Consider the following 20,646-nt stretch of genomic DNA (forward strand, 5'->3'; position numbering starts at 1 on the left):
AGTCTCCTTCAGAAACTTAACTCATTGGAGCAGACAAATTGTAGTAATAAAGTGAAAGTGAAAATAGTACCCCCCCCCCCCCCCCCATACACACACACACACACACACACACACACACACACACACACACAGAGAAACTACAGAAAGAAATTAGTTTCAGAAGTTTTAAATGAATCATTGCAGCATTAGGACACACTTCACTTCGTCATTAATCTGGTATTAATGTTATGAATATAATAGAGGGAAACATTCCACGTGGGAAAAATATATCTAAAAACAAAGATGATGAGACTTACCAAACAAAAGCGCTGGCAGGTCGATAGACACACACACAAACAAACACAAACATACACACAAAATTCTAGCTTTCGCTACCAGCGGTTGCTTCGTCAGGAAAGAGGGAAGGGGAGGGAAAGACGAAAGGATGTAGGTTTTAAGGGAGAGGGTAAGGAGTCACTCAAATTCCGGGAGCGGAAAGACTTACCTTAGGGGGGAAAAAGGACTGGTATACACTCGCACGCACACGCACACACACACACACACACACACACACACACACACACACGTCCTTTTTCCCCCTAAGGTAAGTCTTTCCGCTCCCGGGATTGGAATGACTCCTTTCCTTCTCCCTTAAAACCCACATCCTTTCGTCTTTCCCTCTCCTTCCCTCTTTCCTGACGAAGCAACCGTTGGTTGCGAAAGCTAGAATTTTGTGTGTATGTTTGTGTTTGTGTGTCTATCGACCTGCCAATGCTTTTGTTTGGTAAGTCTCATCATCTTTGTTTTTAGATATATGGCATTAATGTTACTAATTCGTATATAAATTCTTCAGCTTCTTAAAAACTGCCAAAAGTAGCTAGTCTTACATTTTGGCATTTGTGCCTGGCAGCACTCTTTAATGCTTACGTGAGTTGATTTGTTGGTCAAAACAAAAATTAATCCATACGTAAAGCACCTACCGCATCGTTATTAAGGATTTAGAGATGCTTGCTGAAGTTTTGCAACCCTTACCAAAGGATTGCTTGAGCACAGTAGTGTTAACAACTTTAGATATTGTTATTCTCCTGTGCTTCAAGTACATCAGCCAGAGGAGTTACGCAGAGGTAAGAAATTGATTTTGATTGCACTTTAAGTGTATATGGCAATGAAAGTGTACACCATATATTTACAAAGTTTGAAAGTGGTTCGAAGGTTGTGCAGAAGTACTGATTTATCCAGTGATTATAGAAAAGCCAAGATATGTGCAGAGGAGAGTGCTGTTTCTGTGATGGATTGCTGTGCGGTTGCAATGTTGTGCGTGTTCTCTGCACATGCACATGCACATGCACATGAACAACTTTGGTGCCTGAAGGCCATTGGAGGAGGGACAGTATGAACGAAGCATGTTCCATTTTCAAACTAGTCGCAATCTAGTTGGATAACTGTCATTTTTACACAGAAAGAAAATGTGGTGTTCGGAACAGTCCTACACATAATTGTAATGGTAGATAGGTGGTGTGGATGGGAATCATCCTCAGTGTCACACAGACCTCTGCATCATTTACAATGATTCTTTTGCGGCTCAGAGATTAGAAAAAAATATCTTCGGATATTTCAGTCTGCCTTATGTTAATACACACTGTCTTTATTTAATTTTTAGATACCACAGAACTACATTTACTTGACTGTGTGGCATGATAAAAATATTGTTTCATTACTGTGATGGTGACCAGTATGTTCCCTGAATTTGAATTGTTTTAAAGTAAGATCACACTTTGAAGATTCACTGCAACTGGCATCACCCATAATTGTTCCAAAGTTGGAAATTAGTCATCATGAGAAGTGGAAATAATCCCTTGGGCACCCACCTATGATCTCATTCAATCCATACAGTTAAATTATGAGGAAACTTCAGGCTTAAGGGGTAACCACACACTGTATTAGGGGAGAGTAGTGAAGAATGCATTTAATATGGAGTTGTTCCACTGGTAGTGGTGTCCTGAACAAAGCAATATCTATACACCATCTACATGTATTCAAGTTTGTTATGCTGCATATGAGAGTTTTGTTGTCTAATATAGTAATATGAGGTAAAATCTTTCCCTAATGTTTGATGTCTTTGATTGTTAGTTCTGTCCTCACTATGCAACTATGTTTTCAGTATAGCTCTCTTCAGAAAGAGAGTTATGTTCAGGACTAAGTAGTTTTAGAGAACATGTTGTGCAATTTTTATCTGGAAAATACAGCAAAGCGATGTCTATAGAACAGAGTAATTCCCTTTCAGTCTAGAGACTTCTTGTGGAAATTATAGAACTGAAGTGCTGTGTGTAAAAACTGTTCATACATATGGACATTTTCTGTTGTAGTCTTGAGACAGAACTATGTCAGAAAAGTTGTTTAGGAAAGAATAGTGACCTCAAATCTAATCACTACTCCCCAAGTTGAACATTTGATTTTTTTCTTAAGCAACATTACATAAATAATAGGCATTTCAGAGCACATAATCTTACCTGCTGTTTGACATGGTTGCTAGTGAGTTTTATTCAGGAGCTTTTTTTATTGTTTGTGTAAAAGTATTACATATTGACACAGGGTAGCAGGAAGCTATGCTACTACACCATGATTGGCAAACACACACAATTGCTGTACTAGCAGTCGTAACTTTTTGAGTCAGTACTGTTTTGCAGTATCAAGCATAAATTTTTTTTTTTTTTTTTTTTTTTTTTTTTTTTTTTTTTTTTTTTTTTTTTTTTAAATAGGGAGAGGGGGGGTTACTTATTGTGCCTGTGTTCATTTATCTTAGATTTTACGTGTTGTTCATAGACGTGCTGAAGTAATTGTGATTAATAGTGCTTGTCACTTTCGTAATTAAATTTGGTTACCAAATTACACTTGAAGTTCCAAAGATACACATGTGACTGAAATTGCATCTACCCTGATCTGTGACATTAATACCAATAGTGAAATTCTGTGGGTTGTTGGATGTGAATTATTTTTCTAGAGCAGTTTGATTACACTCCAATTATTAATATTTGTTAATTCTGCAATGAAGGGTAATTAACTCTATCTTGAATATAATTTTTTGCAGCTGTTAGAACAGCATAAATATTTCGCTATATGCATGAATTTGTATTTAGGTGTGCGTTATTAAAAATAGTTGTTCAATAGTTTCTGCCCAATATCGGTTGCAATGTTTGACATTCCGTACAGGAAGCATAAATCTGTCCCAGACTTTGTATTTGGATAACTGATTCTTTATATTACACATTCTTGCTGCTTTGTAACTAGATGCCACACCTTAGCATTTTTTAAATACTTTTTTCCTATTTCATTTTTCTGATAGTAAATTAGTGACTTTCACATCTACTGATAGTGCAGTGCAAAACAAGTAAAATTACAATATTGCATTGGATCCATTGGACAAATCCTATGATATATCAGGCTGACCATAAAGTCTTAATCCCTTAGCAAAAAGAGCAGTGATGAGATAAATGGCCTTCACAAAGTAAGAAACCTGCATGAAGAAGTAATTTCAAGAAATATTTAGTGTATTTTAAAGAAAGGCATCCGCTTATCTATAACAGATTGGTATGTGGTGCATAGACATACACCTTCCAGTAGAAAATACACACACACACACAAACACAAACACAAAATGTGTTTTGAGTATCTTGTGTGGTTGTGTGTACTTTCTACTAGAAGAGGAATCTGAGCTTAAATGCTAGTGAACATTGTTCATGCGCCCCACGTCAAGTCTACAGTAGGTGAGTGGTTGCATTTTCCTATCTTATGTGTTGTTCCATCCAGAAATTGCCATTATTGCTATGCTTTCCTGTGTTTTATTTTGATGAGACTGGAGAAATTTCTTTGCCTACCTTTCCACTCATTGCCATCAGCCTCAGCCATTTGATGTCCGCTGTTGGATAAAAAGTCCTCCAGACTTACCTGATCATTGTAATTTCCAGCCTTGGGCATACATCCATGTTGCTCCTGCACTTCTATGAATATACATGTGTATGTACTCATATCACCATTAAAACAAGTATGTTAATTATCATTAGAGGTTATAGTAAACAGTCTTTAATAATATTAAACATGCAGATTTGATTATCAGACTGATGAACATGGTTGGGTAACAGATTAAAGTGCATTGAGTGAGGGTCACCTTCTTGACGAAGGACGGTTTGGGCAGTGTATGGTTAAAAAAAAAAAGTCACACATTGCGAAATGTGGCAACTTAGGGTGACAGTTCTGGAGAAAGTACTAACCAGCTGCCATCTTCAAGCCACCTGCTGCTTCATATTTATTTTAATCATTTATATACTTTTTACATTTCTTTTTTTGTTACACCTGAAAACATGGAACATTGTTTTTTTCAGTCTTGTGTTCTTGGATAACCACTGTTATGGATTGCAAAGAAGATAAAGTGCATTCAGTAATAGTTGGTCTAAACATCAAAATGCTTTTAATCATGATTCAGTTGAAGGTTTTATATCCTCTTGATTGAGAACTAATGTATCCAGAATCTACAGATTAACATATAATTTCAGTCACAATGTGACTTATCATTTTTCATATATAAAAGTAGTACTAATTTTGAAAGTCACTAGCCAAGGATTGAGTCCTGAATATTAGGACTTAAGGGTAGTCACAGTTGTGTTGGTTATTAATCAGTCGCTAGAACTCGGGTTCACTGTTTTATAACAAATGGCAAATTGGTTTGTGCACAAGTGAACTGCAACAATCCTTTGAACTGTGAATTTACAATTTATTCTGTCCTAAGATTTTCAAATTTTAACATTGTTTTTCAAAAACGTTGTGAGTGCTCGATGTCTAGGTATGATGAGGGCGGTACATGAGAAATTATTATTTTAGTACTATGTATTTATCTCAGCACGATAATTGTCCTACTGATGGGTCAGTTTGTTAAGATTATATTTTTCTCTGATAAAAATTTCTGCTAATATATGAAGGAACTTCATCATAGGTGATTGGAGGATGAACTGTTAGTATTACCTGTTGAGTAATATTTAAGTATAACAAGAGACACAAAATATCTCTTCTCCAGGAACCCATTAATTGAAACAAGTTGAGTTCTAAAAAAATAATATTACCATACTTAGATTTGAATAATCACTTCCAGTTGTCGTTGTGTTGCCCTATTTTACATGGTAAAGAATTTACCACTGATGAATGGAGCTGTTTCTTTGTGCAGATTGAACCCACTAATGGAGACAAGTGAGTTCAGTGTACACTAATGTAACACTCCCAACAACTAGGTCCGTCTGATTGATTAGAAAGTGAAGCTGAATTTCAGTAAGTAGTGACATTTGTGTCTTGTTCCTCTCATGGAACGCATTTCTTAAATGCCTTCTTAAGGCGTAAAATGAGGTTTTTCTGCATGCATGTTTCGCCAGCCAGCACAATTGAGACCTCATAATCACTACAGCGTAATTCTAATAATCCTTTGCAAACATCATAGCTGCACATACCAGCAACATGTTGCTATAGGCTCTGCGAGTTTATTGCCGACACTGGCACCGGTGGTGTATGTCGACAGGATGAAGACCTCTATACAGACCCATTTGCTGACTCTCCAGATGAAATTGGGGCGTCATCACAGGGGGGTGACGGCGAATGGTGCCACGGTGATGAACCACCCCCTGAGCCACGTGGCTTGTGGCAGCGGGGACCCAGGTGAGAATCTCAGTGTGTTTAGTGTTTTGTAGTTTTTGGGAAACATCACAGCATTTTGAAGTGCAGGTTTCCCCCCTGCCTCTTCATTTTTAACCTAGTCTTCCTCCCTCAAATGCCCCCTTTTCCTCACAGATTCACATTCCTCCTGCACCCTTTTCCATTTTGCTTTGCCAAAAATTGTATTTCATTATTCTGTTTTCGATAATATATAACCATGTGACTTATGGTAATCCTGATGGAAGTGATTTCTTGTACTTCATAAATTTGATCTATGGAGGATCTAAAGTTGTTAATTTGGTACAACTCATATTGGAAAAATACTGACATAAACTTGTTGTATGAAGTTCACCTTCATTGATAAATTCTGAAGAGAATAACAGTCATCCCTTTTTAATTAATTGTTTATAATTCAATGAGAAATGACGTTTGTTCATGATATTTTGCTTTTAAAGTGTTCATTTTTCTGTAAGCTAAATGGAGAATGTATTTGGATATTTGTGATTAAGGAAATAAATAACCACAATTCGTAAATGGATGGCCTCTTGTGTCTATGGGGGGCAGCAAGAGAATTGTACATGAAATGCTCAGTGTCTGTTAACATTACATTTTATAATTGATTCCCCTTTTTCACAAGCACATGGTAAATTACCCATTTTTACTTAATTGTACAAAATTTTAAAGTTCATTACTCTCAGCAATGTTTGTTTCTCAGCATTTTGTGCTTGCAGTAATATCTATTAAATTCAGTACATTGAACTTAAATAGGAGCTGAATCTACCTCGACTGTACAGAATAACTGTCCTATTCGCACTTCAGCATGTGTGCCAATTCATGAGAGATTGTTTACAAGTTTGTCTGGCTGTAATAGAAGTAGTTTCCTAACGCCTTTGATCCGTTGTGCATTGCAAGATTTATGAGTAAAACTGCTTCTAAATTTGTAAACATTCACTTAAAAGGATCTCCATCACTGTTTGGCAATGAGATTTATTTATGTAATTTCAGGACCCCATATTTTACTTTTTTACTTCATTCAGTTAGGACTTAGGGTGCTTCAGATTGTGGTAGCATTAACTAGACGCTATTGGCTCATTTACACAGGGACAGTGATTTTAATTCCTAATTTAACATAGCTCAGATGAGGAATAGAAATATCTCCTCCTGTTACATGGCCAGCATTTCATTCTGACTCTTTTATACACGTGAAGTTGTTATGAGCTTATTACTCATGTTATTCAGAAATATTTCTTGTCAGTTATCATTTGTCCTAAAGTAGATATTAATTTTGGATAACGGCTGTATGTTTTCTTTGCTGAACTCATAATTTTCCAATTACAGTTTCTCAAATATGCAGAAAAATCAGCCTAGCACTGGGGCAATGTTAACAATTTTGGAGCTAAACTTACTTTACTGGCCGTAGTTTCTTTCATTTTTATTCTCTATACTGCCCGTAGGTACACTAGACTTCCATAAATAAAGCAGAAAACCACAAATATAATTATTCAGTTAGTTGCTTGCCAAGTACTATGAAATTTTATGAATGTGACGTAGTGTAAATATATCAGCAATATTAAAATGATAGATTGGGTGCATTGGTGGAATAAAAGGTTTTGTTGTATTGGAGTGGGAGCGTGGAATGACTTACAGTCTAAATATAACTTGAGAACACAGCCATAACTGTGGATTTATGTTCAAACTAGCAACACGTTTGAAAGGGATCTGTTGTCACTTAGCAAATTAAAATAGAACTCTTCCATGAAGAAAATGGTCCTGCCATGATTTTCAATTGTGGGTACATGCTGGTGTGCATTTTGTAAACTTTTCTATCGGTGGTGGTCAGTGAAAGAGAAACACATGGCTTGTTGTATTATGTACATACCATTTTTGTTGGGGCCACTATATCCAACAAGAGGTCTGTTCAGAAAATTCCAAAACTTTGTCTACAGAATTTTTCTACACATACCTTTTACCTATTGTGCATGGTCTCCTTTGAAATACTCTCCTCCACAATTGATACATCACTCCCAGCGCCATTTTCACTTATGGAAGGCAGTCTCTGTATGCCTCTTGGTGGATTGCATGAAGTGCCGTCTGCAAATTTTCTTTTATCGTGTCTTATCATTGCAAATCTGCATCCTTCTGGCAGGGTTTTCAACTTTGAAGATAAGAAAAGGTCCACAGGGGCCAGGTCTAGAGAGTACGGAGGATGAGGCAGCACAGTCATTTCACGTTTTATGCAATAGTTGCGCACCAAAAGGAGTGAATGTGTGGGTATTTTACCATGCTGGAAGAGCCATGAATTACTGTCGTACCACATTTCATGTTGTTTCCTTCTCATATTTTGTTGTAGGCATCACAATATGTGCCAATGGTGCCATTGATTAACAGCCTGTCCCTGTGGCACGAATTCATGATGAACTAATCCTTCAAACTCAAAGAAAACTATCAGCATGGCTTTGACATTTGACATGACCTGATGAGTGGTGTTAGGTGTACTTCTGTGGAGATTTGTGGATGGAGTCTTACTTTCACTGTGTGTATTAATGGCACAGCAAACAGCAGCTTTATCTCTCTAAAGGTACTCACAGTCTCTGTCAGATAGTGGAGAATGTATCATTATTAAATGGGCCTGAAACACAGGAGTATTATTATGTTATGAGACCAAAATGCTGCTGTGTTTGATTATATTGTTTATTACTAGAGGCCTATTTCGGTTCGATTGCCATCTTCAGGTTATATCAGGTAGTCTTGTTATCCATATGAGAACAGTTTCTCAGTTGCAGTTAGCTCCTTTGATAGTGTGGAAGTCGATGATAAATAAATTTTTTGTTGGGATAGCTTTGTGTGTAGTTCTTGAAGTGAGAAAGCTTATTTCATAATGATGTATTGTGGCAGCTATATTAACAATTACATAAATAACTGCCCCAATGAAAAATTTAACATCTACTATAGCTATAAGAGCATCAAAGTGGCAAACTTACATAATTGTGTGACAGCAGCTGAGACGTTGAAGTCATATGGGTATCAAAACCATCTGACATAACTTGAAGATGGCCATCACGACAAAATAGTCCTTTAGCAATAAACAGTATAATCAAACACAACTTATCTTTGATCTCGTTACATAATATAATGATACCCTTATATGACACATACGACGTAGTGAGTGCAGATGAGAACAAACAAGAAGATTAGTTCAGAGTTCAACCTCGAGGTAGTCATATTTAATGTAATTTTGTGTAAGTAGGTAAAAGGACTTGACTGTTCTGATTGCCTTTTCACTGGCCAATTATCAGACTTAAGTCACAACTGCCAAACATGTAGTGTAGCCCATAGAGAGAGATCTCAAGTGGAATGACCACGTAAATCTTTGTAGTGAAACAGCAGATGCTATACTTAGATTCATTAAAATAACCCTAAGGAGTGTGATTCACTTAAGAAGGAATCCAGTTTGAGTTTTGAAAGCAATCTCTTCTGAACTCAAGTTATAAAGCTAGACCAGTGGCAAGACAATAACACCTAACTCATTTTTTGATGACCATGATCGTAAATGGAATAAGAAGGGGAAATGTAACTACAAGAATGACTCTATAAAGGTGGGAATTTTATTATAACTTAATAATGAGGAAGGTACTTACAGAAATCATTGTTGATTTATTCCCCCCCCCCCCTCCCCCCTCCTCCCTGTCCCTTTCTCTGCTGTGCAACATGTTCTCACTACTCACTTATTCCAGCAGTCTACAAGTTACAAACTGTGTTTTTTTTCATGTGTGGTCTAGCATCATCTTTATCACCACTCTCAAATTTCTGGCCCTTGGTTCTTTCTAAGGTGAAAACTGTATGGCACCAAACCAGGGTTCTTCGGTGAATTTTTCAGGGTATCAAATTTTAGCATCACAAAGTGTAGCTTTGATGGTTTATATTGTCATGGAGCAGCAACAACCCATGCGAGAAAAAGTAATTTTGATCACATAGTATTCTCAAGTACTGACATGCGACTTCTTGTAAGTGTTCTGTTATGACCTCTGAAGAATAGCAGGTCGCCCCTTTGTGAAAGAGTTTTTCCTTTCTTTCTCCTTCCAGAACCTCTTCACATTTCCCTTCTTCTCTCTCAATCTTCTTCCGTGATCCTCAGTAATCTCTTCAGCGATGACACAGTCCTTCTCCTATATTCTTCTCTGTTGTTGATTCCGACTTATGGGTTGGTGTGTAATTGCTTATCCGCTTTATCTTGTCTTCCTCTCAAATCCTTATCTCAGACAATTGGTGACAAGTTCAGCAATTCACTTTGTTTCTTTTCCTCTTGTCCTAAGCATTGTCTTTTATACTCTACTGGTCATTCATCGTGGCCCCTTGTCTGATTTCTTCTGATACTGACTTTGATCTTTGGCACAATTTTTGGTAGATCTTTGTGCCCTTATTCCACCACCTCCTGGCCCATCGTTTACATTGGTATTTTTCTCTCTTCCTTTTCTAGTTTTTATGCACCATATCTTTTAAGTATCATCATCTCAGCCACGTATAGTACCACGTATTTCACAGCTACCTTGTAGTGTCTGATCTTTGTGCCCATAGATACATTATTTATATTGCACACTTAACCTGCTGACAAAGAAGACTGACCTTATCTTCCTCCCTGTTGGTCCCGCACTGCTCCTGGTTTGTCTCATTGTGTATCCTTTCAGGTATTTAAAATTGCCCACCTTCAGCAGAAAATTCCTTCAGGTGTTCAGTGATATTAATTGTGTTTTCTTGTAAACAATCCCCAGTCCTACCCTTCTGGCTATATTGCTGTCTCCTGTTACTCATGAATACATGTCACAGTTTGGCAGTTCTCATGGAAGTGCAGCATACAGGGTCTGTAGCATTTTAAAGGACCACAAGCATAACTTTTGCAGTAGATGACCATAACTACGACTTTAACTCGCTTCTCGTCTGGAGGATGAGAGTGCTTGCACTCTATGGTTTCTGTTATTCTCTGGTTTGTAATGATGCACTCAGGAATCAGCCCCCCCTCATGTGGCCTGCCACAGATGCTTGTGATTGTTGAATGTTGCTTTAATGGCCACTACTTAGTCGAGTATATTGTGGATGATATTATGTGGTACATTGTGGATGATATACATGTGGATCTTTGGTATTTAATTCCATGACATTTATTGACAGAGATTTGTTGTGTGATCAGTCATTTCACACGTTTTCTCATTTTCTTCACTGTCTATATGCCTTACATTTTTTAACTTTTTTAGCATTCACACATTATTCTCTTCCATAAGCAGAGGCTCCTTACTGAACCATTATTAAGTTGCTGATTTCCATGTGGTTCCATTGACAGGAGGAGAAATACAAGGGGCGAGGGGGCAGATTAACTGAAGCATTTTATACCACTTCAAAGTCACAACCAAATTATCACTTCCTAACCTAACCTAGACTTTGTGGAATACTTTGCAGATCAGTCGGTCACCACAAACTGTATTCCAAAAACTGATATACGTGCCAAAGAAATATTGTGTGTGTTGTGTTTTCTTTGTGTTTACACATGTTTGATGTTGGTGTTGCACGCCGCATCGTCATTACATTGCGGGACGAAGCAGACATCCAGTATTGGTAGGTTCAGTTGATCCACATGAACCTTCTCAATCTTATCACATGATCTCTGCAGTCACATACCAACCTGTTAAAACTGCTACATTTTGGTCAAAAGATGTCGTCGTTGGCCCTGTAAAACTGTACTTTATTGTGCAGAATCTCTATGAGAGCTATAATAAAATTCCTATTATTTGATGTTTTGCATTTATACCGTGTACCCTCCATCTTGATGTGGATTATAGATGTAAAAAAGAGAGAATTTCGTTCTCGACACTTACTTGCAAGTTCAGTAGTATTTGAAGAAACATTCATGACACTTCTTATACAATATTTTGAGAATCTGTGTGTTATATTTAGAAACAAAACTATTATGCAGAATTACCAAACCAATCACAAATGTCAGTAATTTCATTAACTGAGACTTGTTATCAGTAACTTTTGTTGTCACACTTGTTTGTGGAGGTGTGTGTCCCATCACAGAGTTACCTCGATAATCTACAGAAATAACTTTTTTCATTTTCCAATATCTCTCTCTCTCTCTCTCTCTCTCTCTCTCTCTTCTCTGTCTGTCTGTCGCCCTCACATAGAATGGTCTGCCCATAGAACTTATTTTTATCAACAGTTAATTGGCTCCTCACAGTACCAATAATAGCAGAAAGTTTCCAGGAAATATACAGACACATTTTTCCACCTGGAAACGAAATGGCTTTGTAACTAGCTCATGTGTAATGTGCACATTCTTGAGGCACAGATCACCAGTGGCAGCACTCAGATCACTAATGGCAGCACTACGCAAGAACATTCTGAACCGTAGCTATTTGCCGATTGTTGGCCTCAGTTACCTATTAAACAGTAAAAAGTTAGACATGCTGTTGTCGCAAAGTAATAAACACCACAATAATGACACTCATTGCTGTGAAAGCTGTTAACACCTGACAGTTGGAACATCATCAACACCCCTAACCAGCCATAAGATTGTTTTTAATTATCTTTCTACCTAATTAATGAAACAGTTATCATATTTTTGCATCACAAGCATTAGTGAATTATCAGAAGACATGAATGGTTGTAAAATAAATCTAACAACAACCAAATCTCAACAATTGTGTGTCGTTAGCTACATCTTATTAATGAAGTGTATTATGGCGTGTAGGTATATATGTGCAACATGAATGTAATGCTTACAGAATGAAACACACAGTGTAAGTAAGTTGATGTCAAGCAACTGCTTAAAAATGAAGCAAAATCGAAATTAGGTAATTGCATGTATTAAATAAAGAACATTAACATACAGTCTACAATGGAGTATGTTTTCATTGGCTTCAGTACGAAGGTTGGTTTCATGCAACTTGCCATGCATCTCTATCCTGTGCAAGCCTCTTCTGAATAGCTACTGCGACTCATACACCCATTTAAAACTGTACTTGTCTCTTGGACCTTTGAAATTTTCATCACCCACACTTCCCTCCAATACTAAATTGACAATTCTTTGACGTCTCAAAAGTATCCTATCAATCGATCCTTTCTTTTGGTCAAGTTATGTCACAAATTTATTTTCTCCCCAATTTCATTCATTACCTCCTCATTAGTTATGTGTTATATGCCTGTCTTATCCCTTGGTGTTCTTCTGTAGCACCACATTTCAAAAGCTTCTACACTCTTCATGCCTAAACTGTTTATCATCCATGTTTTACTTCCACACATGACTGCATTCTGTATAATTACTTGCAGAAAAGACTAATGCTTAAAACTAATTTCTATGTTGACCAATTTCTCTTCTTATGCCATTGCCAGTCTACATTTTACATCCTATCTACTTCCGCCATCATCAGTTATTTTGCTGCACAAATAACAAAACTCGTCCACTATTTCACTGTATCATTTCTTAATCTAATTTCCTCAGCATCACCCGATTTAATTAAACTAACCCCATTATCCTTGTTTTCTTTTGTTGATGCTCATTTTATATCCTCCTTTCAAGACACTGTCCATTCCATTCAGCTGCATTTCCAAGTCCTGCGCTCTCTACGACAGAGGTACAACGTCTTTGGAAAATCTCAAAGCTTAATTTCGTCTCCCTGATCTTTCAATCCATTCTCCAAATTTTTCTTTTTCTCCTTTACTGCTTGCTCAATATACATATTGAATAACACCAGTAATAGGGTTGTAATCCTGTCTCACTCCCTTCTCAATCACTGCTTCCCTCTCATGCTCTTTGTCTCTAATAATTGCTGTGTGGTTTCTGTACATGTTGTATATACCCTTTCACTCCTTGTGTTTTACCACTGTTCCCTTTAGAATTTTGAAGAGTGTATTTGAATCATCTACTTCCTCCTGCCTTTCTATAATACTGTATTCCTTCCACCTTTCAGGTTGCCCTTTGTTGCTTAGTATTGGTTTTCTACTTGAGCTCTTGATATTCTTACAGCTGCTTCTCTTTTCTCCAAAAGTGTGTCTAATTTTCCTATAGGAAGTATCTTGTGTATCCATTTTGCACTTTTTGTGACATTCATATTATCTTTTTCCTGCTTCATTTCCTGCATTTTTATGTTTTATTCTTTTATTAATTAAATTCGATATCTCATATGATATTCTACTAGATCTTGTCATTTTACGTGTTTGATCCCATTCCTGTTCTGCTTTATTTCTTTCCTGTGTTTCAGTCACTAGTTGCCTAATGCTCCTTTTGAAACTAGCAGCAACCTCTGGTTCTTTCAACTTATCCATGTCCCATCTCCTTAATTTCCCACCATTTTTAATTTCTTTTGTTTCAGTCTCCAGTTCATAATATGTAAATTATTGTCAAGAGTCCACACCTGTCATTGGAAACATCTTACAGTTTAAAATCTGGATCTGAAATCACTGTGTTAACATCATACATTGTGTCCCAGAAGGAATGCTCAGTATTTGGGGGTACAATAAGAAAGATTATTTGAAGCAAAAGAGTTTAGTAAACATTGGCTCTAAAGTGCATACCTCAAAAGAGCTATGAGCACTTGTTTAGTAGAAGAAATGTTTTCTCAACAGTGAAGATGAAAAAGTGCTCATAGTTCTTAAAGATATGCATTTTGGAGCATATGTTCTATCACTGAATATTGACCATTCCTCCAGGGACACCCTATATAATCTATCTGAAACCTTACATGACTTCTCAACGTATACAACCTTCTTTGACATTTCTTAAATCAAGTGTGCAAAATTCTACCAGATGGCTTCCTCTTTTGCTCCTTTGACCCAGTTCATATTCTCCTACTATTTTTCCTTTTCTTCTTCTTACTACCAAATTCCAGTTACCTATAACAGTTACATTTTCCTCTTCCTTAACAATCTGAATCATTTCTGTATTTAACACACACAAACCAAAGTGTGAGGATAGACTTTAATGAAAAAAGTAAAGTTGAAATTGGAAAAAGTGTAAGGTCATGGGGTGATCATTACCACATTGCAAATGATATTGCCTTAACAATGCAGAAAACGCGAAGACGTTTCAACTGTAAATTAATAGTCAAAATACCAAAATTGTGAAAGTAAAGTTAAAAAAAAATTAAAAAATGAGGACAACATGGCAAATCAAAATTGAAATAAATAAAATGGGCACCTTAATTACAGGAAACAAATGCGGCATGGAAGGGGAATTGCAACAGCAAAATGTTCTCTCAATGAAAGAATATAGCTGTTAGTAAAAAAAAAGTCATTTAATACTGGAAAAAGTCAATGCATTCATCTGCAGTGTGCTCTTGTATTGCTCTGAATGCCAGTCACTGTTGAAGAAAGGTAGAAAGCTCTTAAAAGCAGTGGAAATATGGGTAATTGAAATCAGCTTTAACAGATTTTTTTGTAAGGGAAAAAACCAAGGGTAGCCAAGAAAGAAAGTTGTAAAAAATCTAAATCATTAAGAAATGAAGAAAGGTAATTGCAGTAACAATGTGTAGCTTTAGATCTAAAGGGATTCCAGACATTACGCAAAGAAATAAATGCAGTATTCTAATCAAAATTTAATTAATTTGTGCAATAAAATACAAACTGATTTGTTATGAGCACAAAGTACAGGTCTTTAAAAAACTGATACTGTATGTTGCTGAAGTCCGCAGTGGTGTTTAAGCATAGATTTGTAATTACATCAGCAGTACGTGTCATTTGGGATTTGATATTTACTGCAGTGGCAGGTCTGCGAATCAGGACTAAATCGCATTTGGGATAAGTGTTTCAAAGAAACCTGCCTCGCCTCCTGTTCTCCTATCTACATTCGGCATCTGATGTGCTGTAACATTACTATCTCGAAAGTAGATGTCACTGAATTTCTCGTGGACTTCCAGCTGGTTCTTTTGTCAGGATCCATAACATCTGTAGTTTCCCTCCATTTGTCTGTCACAAAAACGTTTACCCATTCAGCAGTGTATGCTGCAAAACTATTTCTCTGAAAATTTCGATATACTGACAACTCCTTAAAAAGCTCCTGCACTCTAGAAACAGTTTTCAGAGACTGGAGGCTCCATGGCATCCTACACACCTGAAAGAAAATTCTGTGCTTCTAAGAGATTGGTCGGCTTCACAGATTCTGGCACATTAACATGTTATACATACCATCAAGCAAAGCACTTGTGATATAACTGCTTTGTTACTTCTAAAATCCCTTGATCCTTGGGGCTTGCTTGTTGCATTGCTAAGAAAGGAAAGTGAGCTCATTGTTTTATAGTAAACGTATTTCAGGAGGGTGGCAAACTTGTCTGCAAGAAGTAAAAGCTTGTAGCTTTCTTCAGCCACATTGTCTTCAGACACTTTCAGGCATGTAATACATTGTGCTCTTGTCATCCGGATGTGGCAGTTTGCACACATTTTTGAAGTGGCAATGATTTGCGGCTTTACTGTTGTTGAGCTTCTTAAGTTTCCCGTCTCATAAGTATTGGCACAAACAAATACTGTCACTCTGTCTTTGCTGTGTTTTTCACTTTGACAAATTGTATTTTGTACAGTGTATGATAACTTAGGCACGAATTTTAAATGCAATCATAATTCGTTGGCATTGGGAGTTTCATGCTTTTTGTACTTTACTGTGAAGTCTGCCAAGACACCATTTTGGCAGACAGTAGCATCTTCGTTCACAGATTCAGGCTCATTACTGTAGATGATGTAAATTTTAGTTTTCATCTCACTCGTAATTTCTGGTAACGTTCCTTGGATTATGGGATCACTAGGGTAACTAATACAGTCCTAGTTGGGGGGGGGGGGGGGGACCCCAAGTTAAAATATGATTGTGTGCCTGTTAATGAAAAGTATGACTGTCTCAATAATTTTATGGTTAATTGTTTTCAAACTATGACAGAAATTGGTAGGTCAATTGTCATTTTTGCTCAGACTGTTGACATTACTCCAAGAACATGTATGTTTTGGCTGTACTAAGGTTCTACGCTATAGTCTAAAAAATTATCCCCACCCTGCTTTGATAGCAATGTGGAGTTTCGGTCCTTGTAAAACAACACTGGTTGTGGTAATGAAAATATTACTGTCTGCTGGTTACTGCAGCCTTGGGAAACCCAAATCATTTAGACATAGCTGTGCAACATTGGTTGGTGGTAGCTCACATTGTTATCTTGAAAAATAAATGGCCCAAGTTTTGCACCACTGAAATGGTTCTTAGCTCTCTTTGTTACTTCCTTGTCATAATTTTACAGTACACTGTACCATTGACTGTACCTGTACATTTTTCTATCCTTCCAACCGCTTTAAAAATAGAGGCACCCCACACCATAATGCTTTCAGAAAACCTTTTGGTTTGAATAACATGCTCATTGTTCAGTTCCTTTCCTGTCTCAGTCCTTAGTTTCAAGCCGGCATCATTACCGTACGCAGTAAATTCATTAAAAAATAATTTACCCATGTTGCTGCTGTGAACATGCGTGCACGTCCTGTGACGACATTCCCCAAGTGCCGTGGACTTTCATATGCATGCTGCTAAGGTTTTCGTACAGTGCTATGGACATTTGTATGTGTCCTGAGCTGCTGACCTCTCACTACTGCAGATGAGGTACTTCCGTAGCTTGGTGGGAGAAAAAAATAGTTTTGATAATTTATCATACAACATATATACCTCATTGCATCGTTTGTGAGAAACCTCGTTTTGATATTGTGGGTCATTTGAGATATGATTGTGATGCACAAGGACATGAAGGGGTGCATAACACACAACCGTCCATTGGATGTAAAATCCAGTAACTCCAAAATGAGATGGGGTATCGTTTTATGCTCTCAATTTTAAATTCAATTTCAATGTCTTATCTACATTTCATTTGCTGCAATGTATGAGCTAAATTCAACCCTACTCAGAGTTTGTGCAGCATATTTTTCTCTCTGCAAGATCTTTAAAATTTCATGCAATGTTTTAATTTAATGCAGCACAATAACTGTGGCATATAATGAAAAGAAAGTCCTTTATTGAGTGAAGATACCAGACTAAGATGTTCAAAAATCAATTTTTTTCCCCCTTACAGTTTTTGAAAAATCGGATGATAAGTATTTCATATTGGCCAGAATGCCATTTCTCAGCACAGACGCCAGCATTTGGTGAACGGTACAACTATAACAAAAGCCATCCTCAGTGCAGAATGTAGAGAGCAGGTCCATAGCAGTGAAAAGATTAATCCAAACCCTGTCACTGTTTCTCATGCAGTTATGTTGCCACCTGTTTTTGTGTGTTTGAAGTGAAAAGTGGTTTTATATTACGTTATAGAACTCTAGAAAATTAGTATTCTGACACTATGAAATCTTAACTATATTTTAAAAGTACACTATGTGATCAAAAGTATTTGGATATTTGGCTGAAAATGACTTAAAAGTTTGTGCCACACTCCATCGGTAATGCTGGAATTCAATATGGTGTTGGCCCACCCTTAACCTTGATGACAGCTTCCACTCTTGCAGGCATACGTTCAATCAGGTGCTGGAAGGTTTGTTGGGGAACGGCAGCCCATTCTTCCGGAATGCTGCAGTGAGGAGAGATATAAATGTCGGTTGGTGAGGCCTGGCACGAAGATGGCGTTCCAAAACATCCCGAAGGTGTTCCATAGGATTCAGGTCAGGACTCTGTGCAAGCCAGTCAATTACAGGGATGTTATTGTTGTGTAACCACTCTGCCACAAGCCGTGCATTATGAACAGGTGCTCGATCACATTGAAAAATGCAATTGCCATCTCCAAATTGCTCTTCAGCGATGGGAAGCAAGAAGGTGCTTAAAGCATCAATGTAGCCCTGTGCTGTGATAGTGCCATGCAAAACAACAAGGGGTGCAAACCCCCTCCGTGAAAAACACCACCACACCATAACACCACCTGTTGGCACTACACACGCTGGCAGATGACATTCAATGGGCATTTGCCATACCCACACCCTGCCATCAGATCGCCACATTGTGTGCCATGATTCGTCACTCCACACAACATTTTCCCACTGTTCAATTGTCCAATGTTAACCCTCCTTACACCGAGCGAGGCGTTGTTTGGCATTTACCGGTGTGATGTGTGGCTTATGAGCAGCCGCTCTACCATGAAATCCAAGTTTTCTCACCTCCAGCCTAACTGTCCATCCTATTACACATTACGACCATCTTCAACTGTCAGCGGTCTCTGTCAGGTCAACAGATGAGGTTGGTTTGTATGCTTTTGTGCTGTTCGTGTCCCTTCGCTTTTCCACTAAACTATCACATCTGAAACAGTGGATCTAGGAATGTTTAGGAGTGTGGAAATCTGGCGTACAGATGTATGACACAAGTGACACTCAATTACTTGACTACGTTCGAAGTCTGGAGTTCTGTGGAGCATCCCATTCTGCTCTCTCATGATTTCTAACGACTACTGAGATCGCTGATATGGAGTACGCGGCAGTAGGTGGCAGCGCAATGCACCCAACATGAAAAATGTATGTGTTTGGGGGTGTCCGGATACTTTTGATTACGTAATGTACAATTGATATAATAATATATTTCGATAAAAAAATGAACTGGTGGTAACTCACAAAAGAAATCTGCAACATGTGTGCGGAGTTCTGTGTTATTAAGCGTAGTACATCACAGAAATGAAAATCTGAAAACTAAGTCGAACAGTTGCAAAAATCTTAGTATAGCACGTGAAACCTTTTTACGACAAAAATAAATTGTGTTTTTGTAGAATGTTGCTGCTTATCATTTGTAGAGCTGAAAGTGCAGACTTATTTCTTGTTTTTGGATACAGTTTTCAAATTTTCAGTGAGTTTAATTGAAAGTGAATGATAGACTACCAGGTTCTTCTGTTTCCTATTTAAACTATCCAGCTTTTTGAGTTCCATCCATGCTAGATATTTGAATTTCTTACTATTAGTGAATGGTTTTGTATAACTAGGCTGGGTCAGTAGCAGTTTCTTGAGTGCTTCCAACTAGCACACAGTCTGCTTACTCAGTTAAATAATATTTTAACAGTTCCACAGCACTTATTAAGTGAAAAATAGTTTATTGCAGTCAGAAGCCATTGCAACTGTGGATCAGCTGCTTTAGCTACAGTTATGGGTCCGTTATTGCCCCTGTGGTCTGTGTTTGTGGTATGTACTGACGCAGTGACGTGATGGATGTGCACTGGTGTGCAAAAATTAAGGACAACAAGGTTGTCCACACTGTATGTCACTGCCAAGCTTGGTGGAACGTGGACCATACATAGAAGGAACTACTGCACTATGATACAGAAGGTAACTGAAGGAAATATGCTATTAGACAAACAGAAATGACACTTTTATTCAAAGGCAATAATTACACTGAAGTCACTGCAATTCATGATGGTCCCTTGGACAGTACAGTCGGGAAATGATTTAACGGTTGGAGACCACTACAGACAGCTGTGCATACCGTATTTACCCGAATCTAAGCAGCACTCGAATCTAAGCCGCACCTGAAAAATGAGACTCGAAATCAAGGAAAAAAATTTTCCCGAATCTAAGCCGCACATGAAATTTGAGACTCGAAATTCGAGGGGGAGAATCGTTTTAGACTGCACTTCCAAACCGAAACAAAGTTGGTCCATTGTAATATGAGACAATTTAAGTCGAATGAATGACGATACAGCTACAGTAGTTTGGTGCGTGTGGTAAACTTAGCAGTTAAGCTTTACCACGTAGTCGTTGCTATGCGGCAGGCGCTCCGTCCGTATTTATACTAGAGAGCCTTTTTCAGGTGCTTTGTCTGGTTTGAATTGATTGCTTATTTTTCTGTGATCTGATAAGTGCCGTTCTCTTTGTTATAGGTTTTTCGTCACCCTAAGCTCAAAATGCATTATTATACTGTGCCATGCATTGTTTGTCGCATTCTGATAATGGGTGTTTACGGCCTGTCGCCGCTCGCAGCATGGATTGCTTTTGTGCACCTAC

At 37.7% G+C, this 20,646-nt stretch overlaps 1 protein-coding gene across 10 annotated transcripts in view; it reads left to right on the top strand.

Annotated features, from left to right (window-relative positions):
- LOC126424541 (YLP motif-containing protein 1) overlaps window positions 1-20,646 on the top strand; it is a 406,391-nt gene that overhangs the window by 120,771 nt on the left and 264,974 nt on the right. For all 10 annotated transcript variants that reach the window (XR_007576188.1, XR_007576187.1, XR_007576189.1 and 7 more), the window contains one exon: window positions 5,540-5,676. Coding sequence is in view for 7 of the 10 variants with exons in the window: in XM_050087281.1 (XP_049943238.1) it covers window positions 5,540-5,676 (137 nt within the window). In the remaining 3 variants the exon portion in view is untranslated. The remainder of the gene's footprint in view (window positions 1-5,539; window positions 5,677-20,646) is intronic.

The sequence above is a fragment of the Schistocerca serialis genome, chromosome 10, assembly GCF_023864345.2.
Source record: "Schistocerca serialis cubense isolate TAMUIC-IGC-003099 chromosome 10, iqSchSeri2.2, whole genome shotgun sequence".
In the NCBI taxonomy this organism is placed as follows: domain Eukaryota; kingdom Metazoa; phylum Arthropoda; class Insecta; order Orthoptera; family Acrididae; genus Schistocerca; species Schistocerca serialis.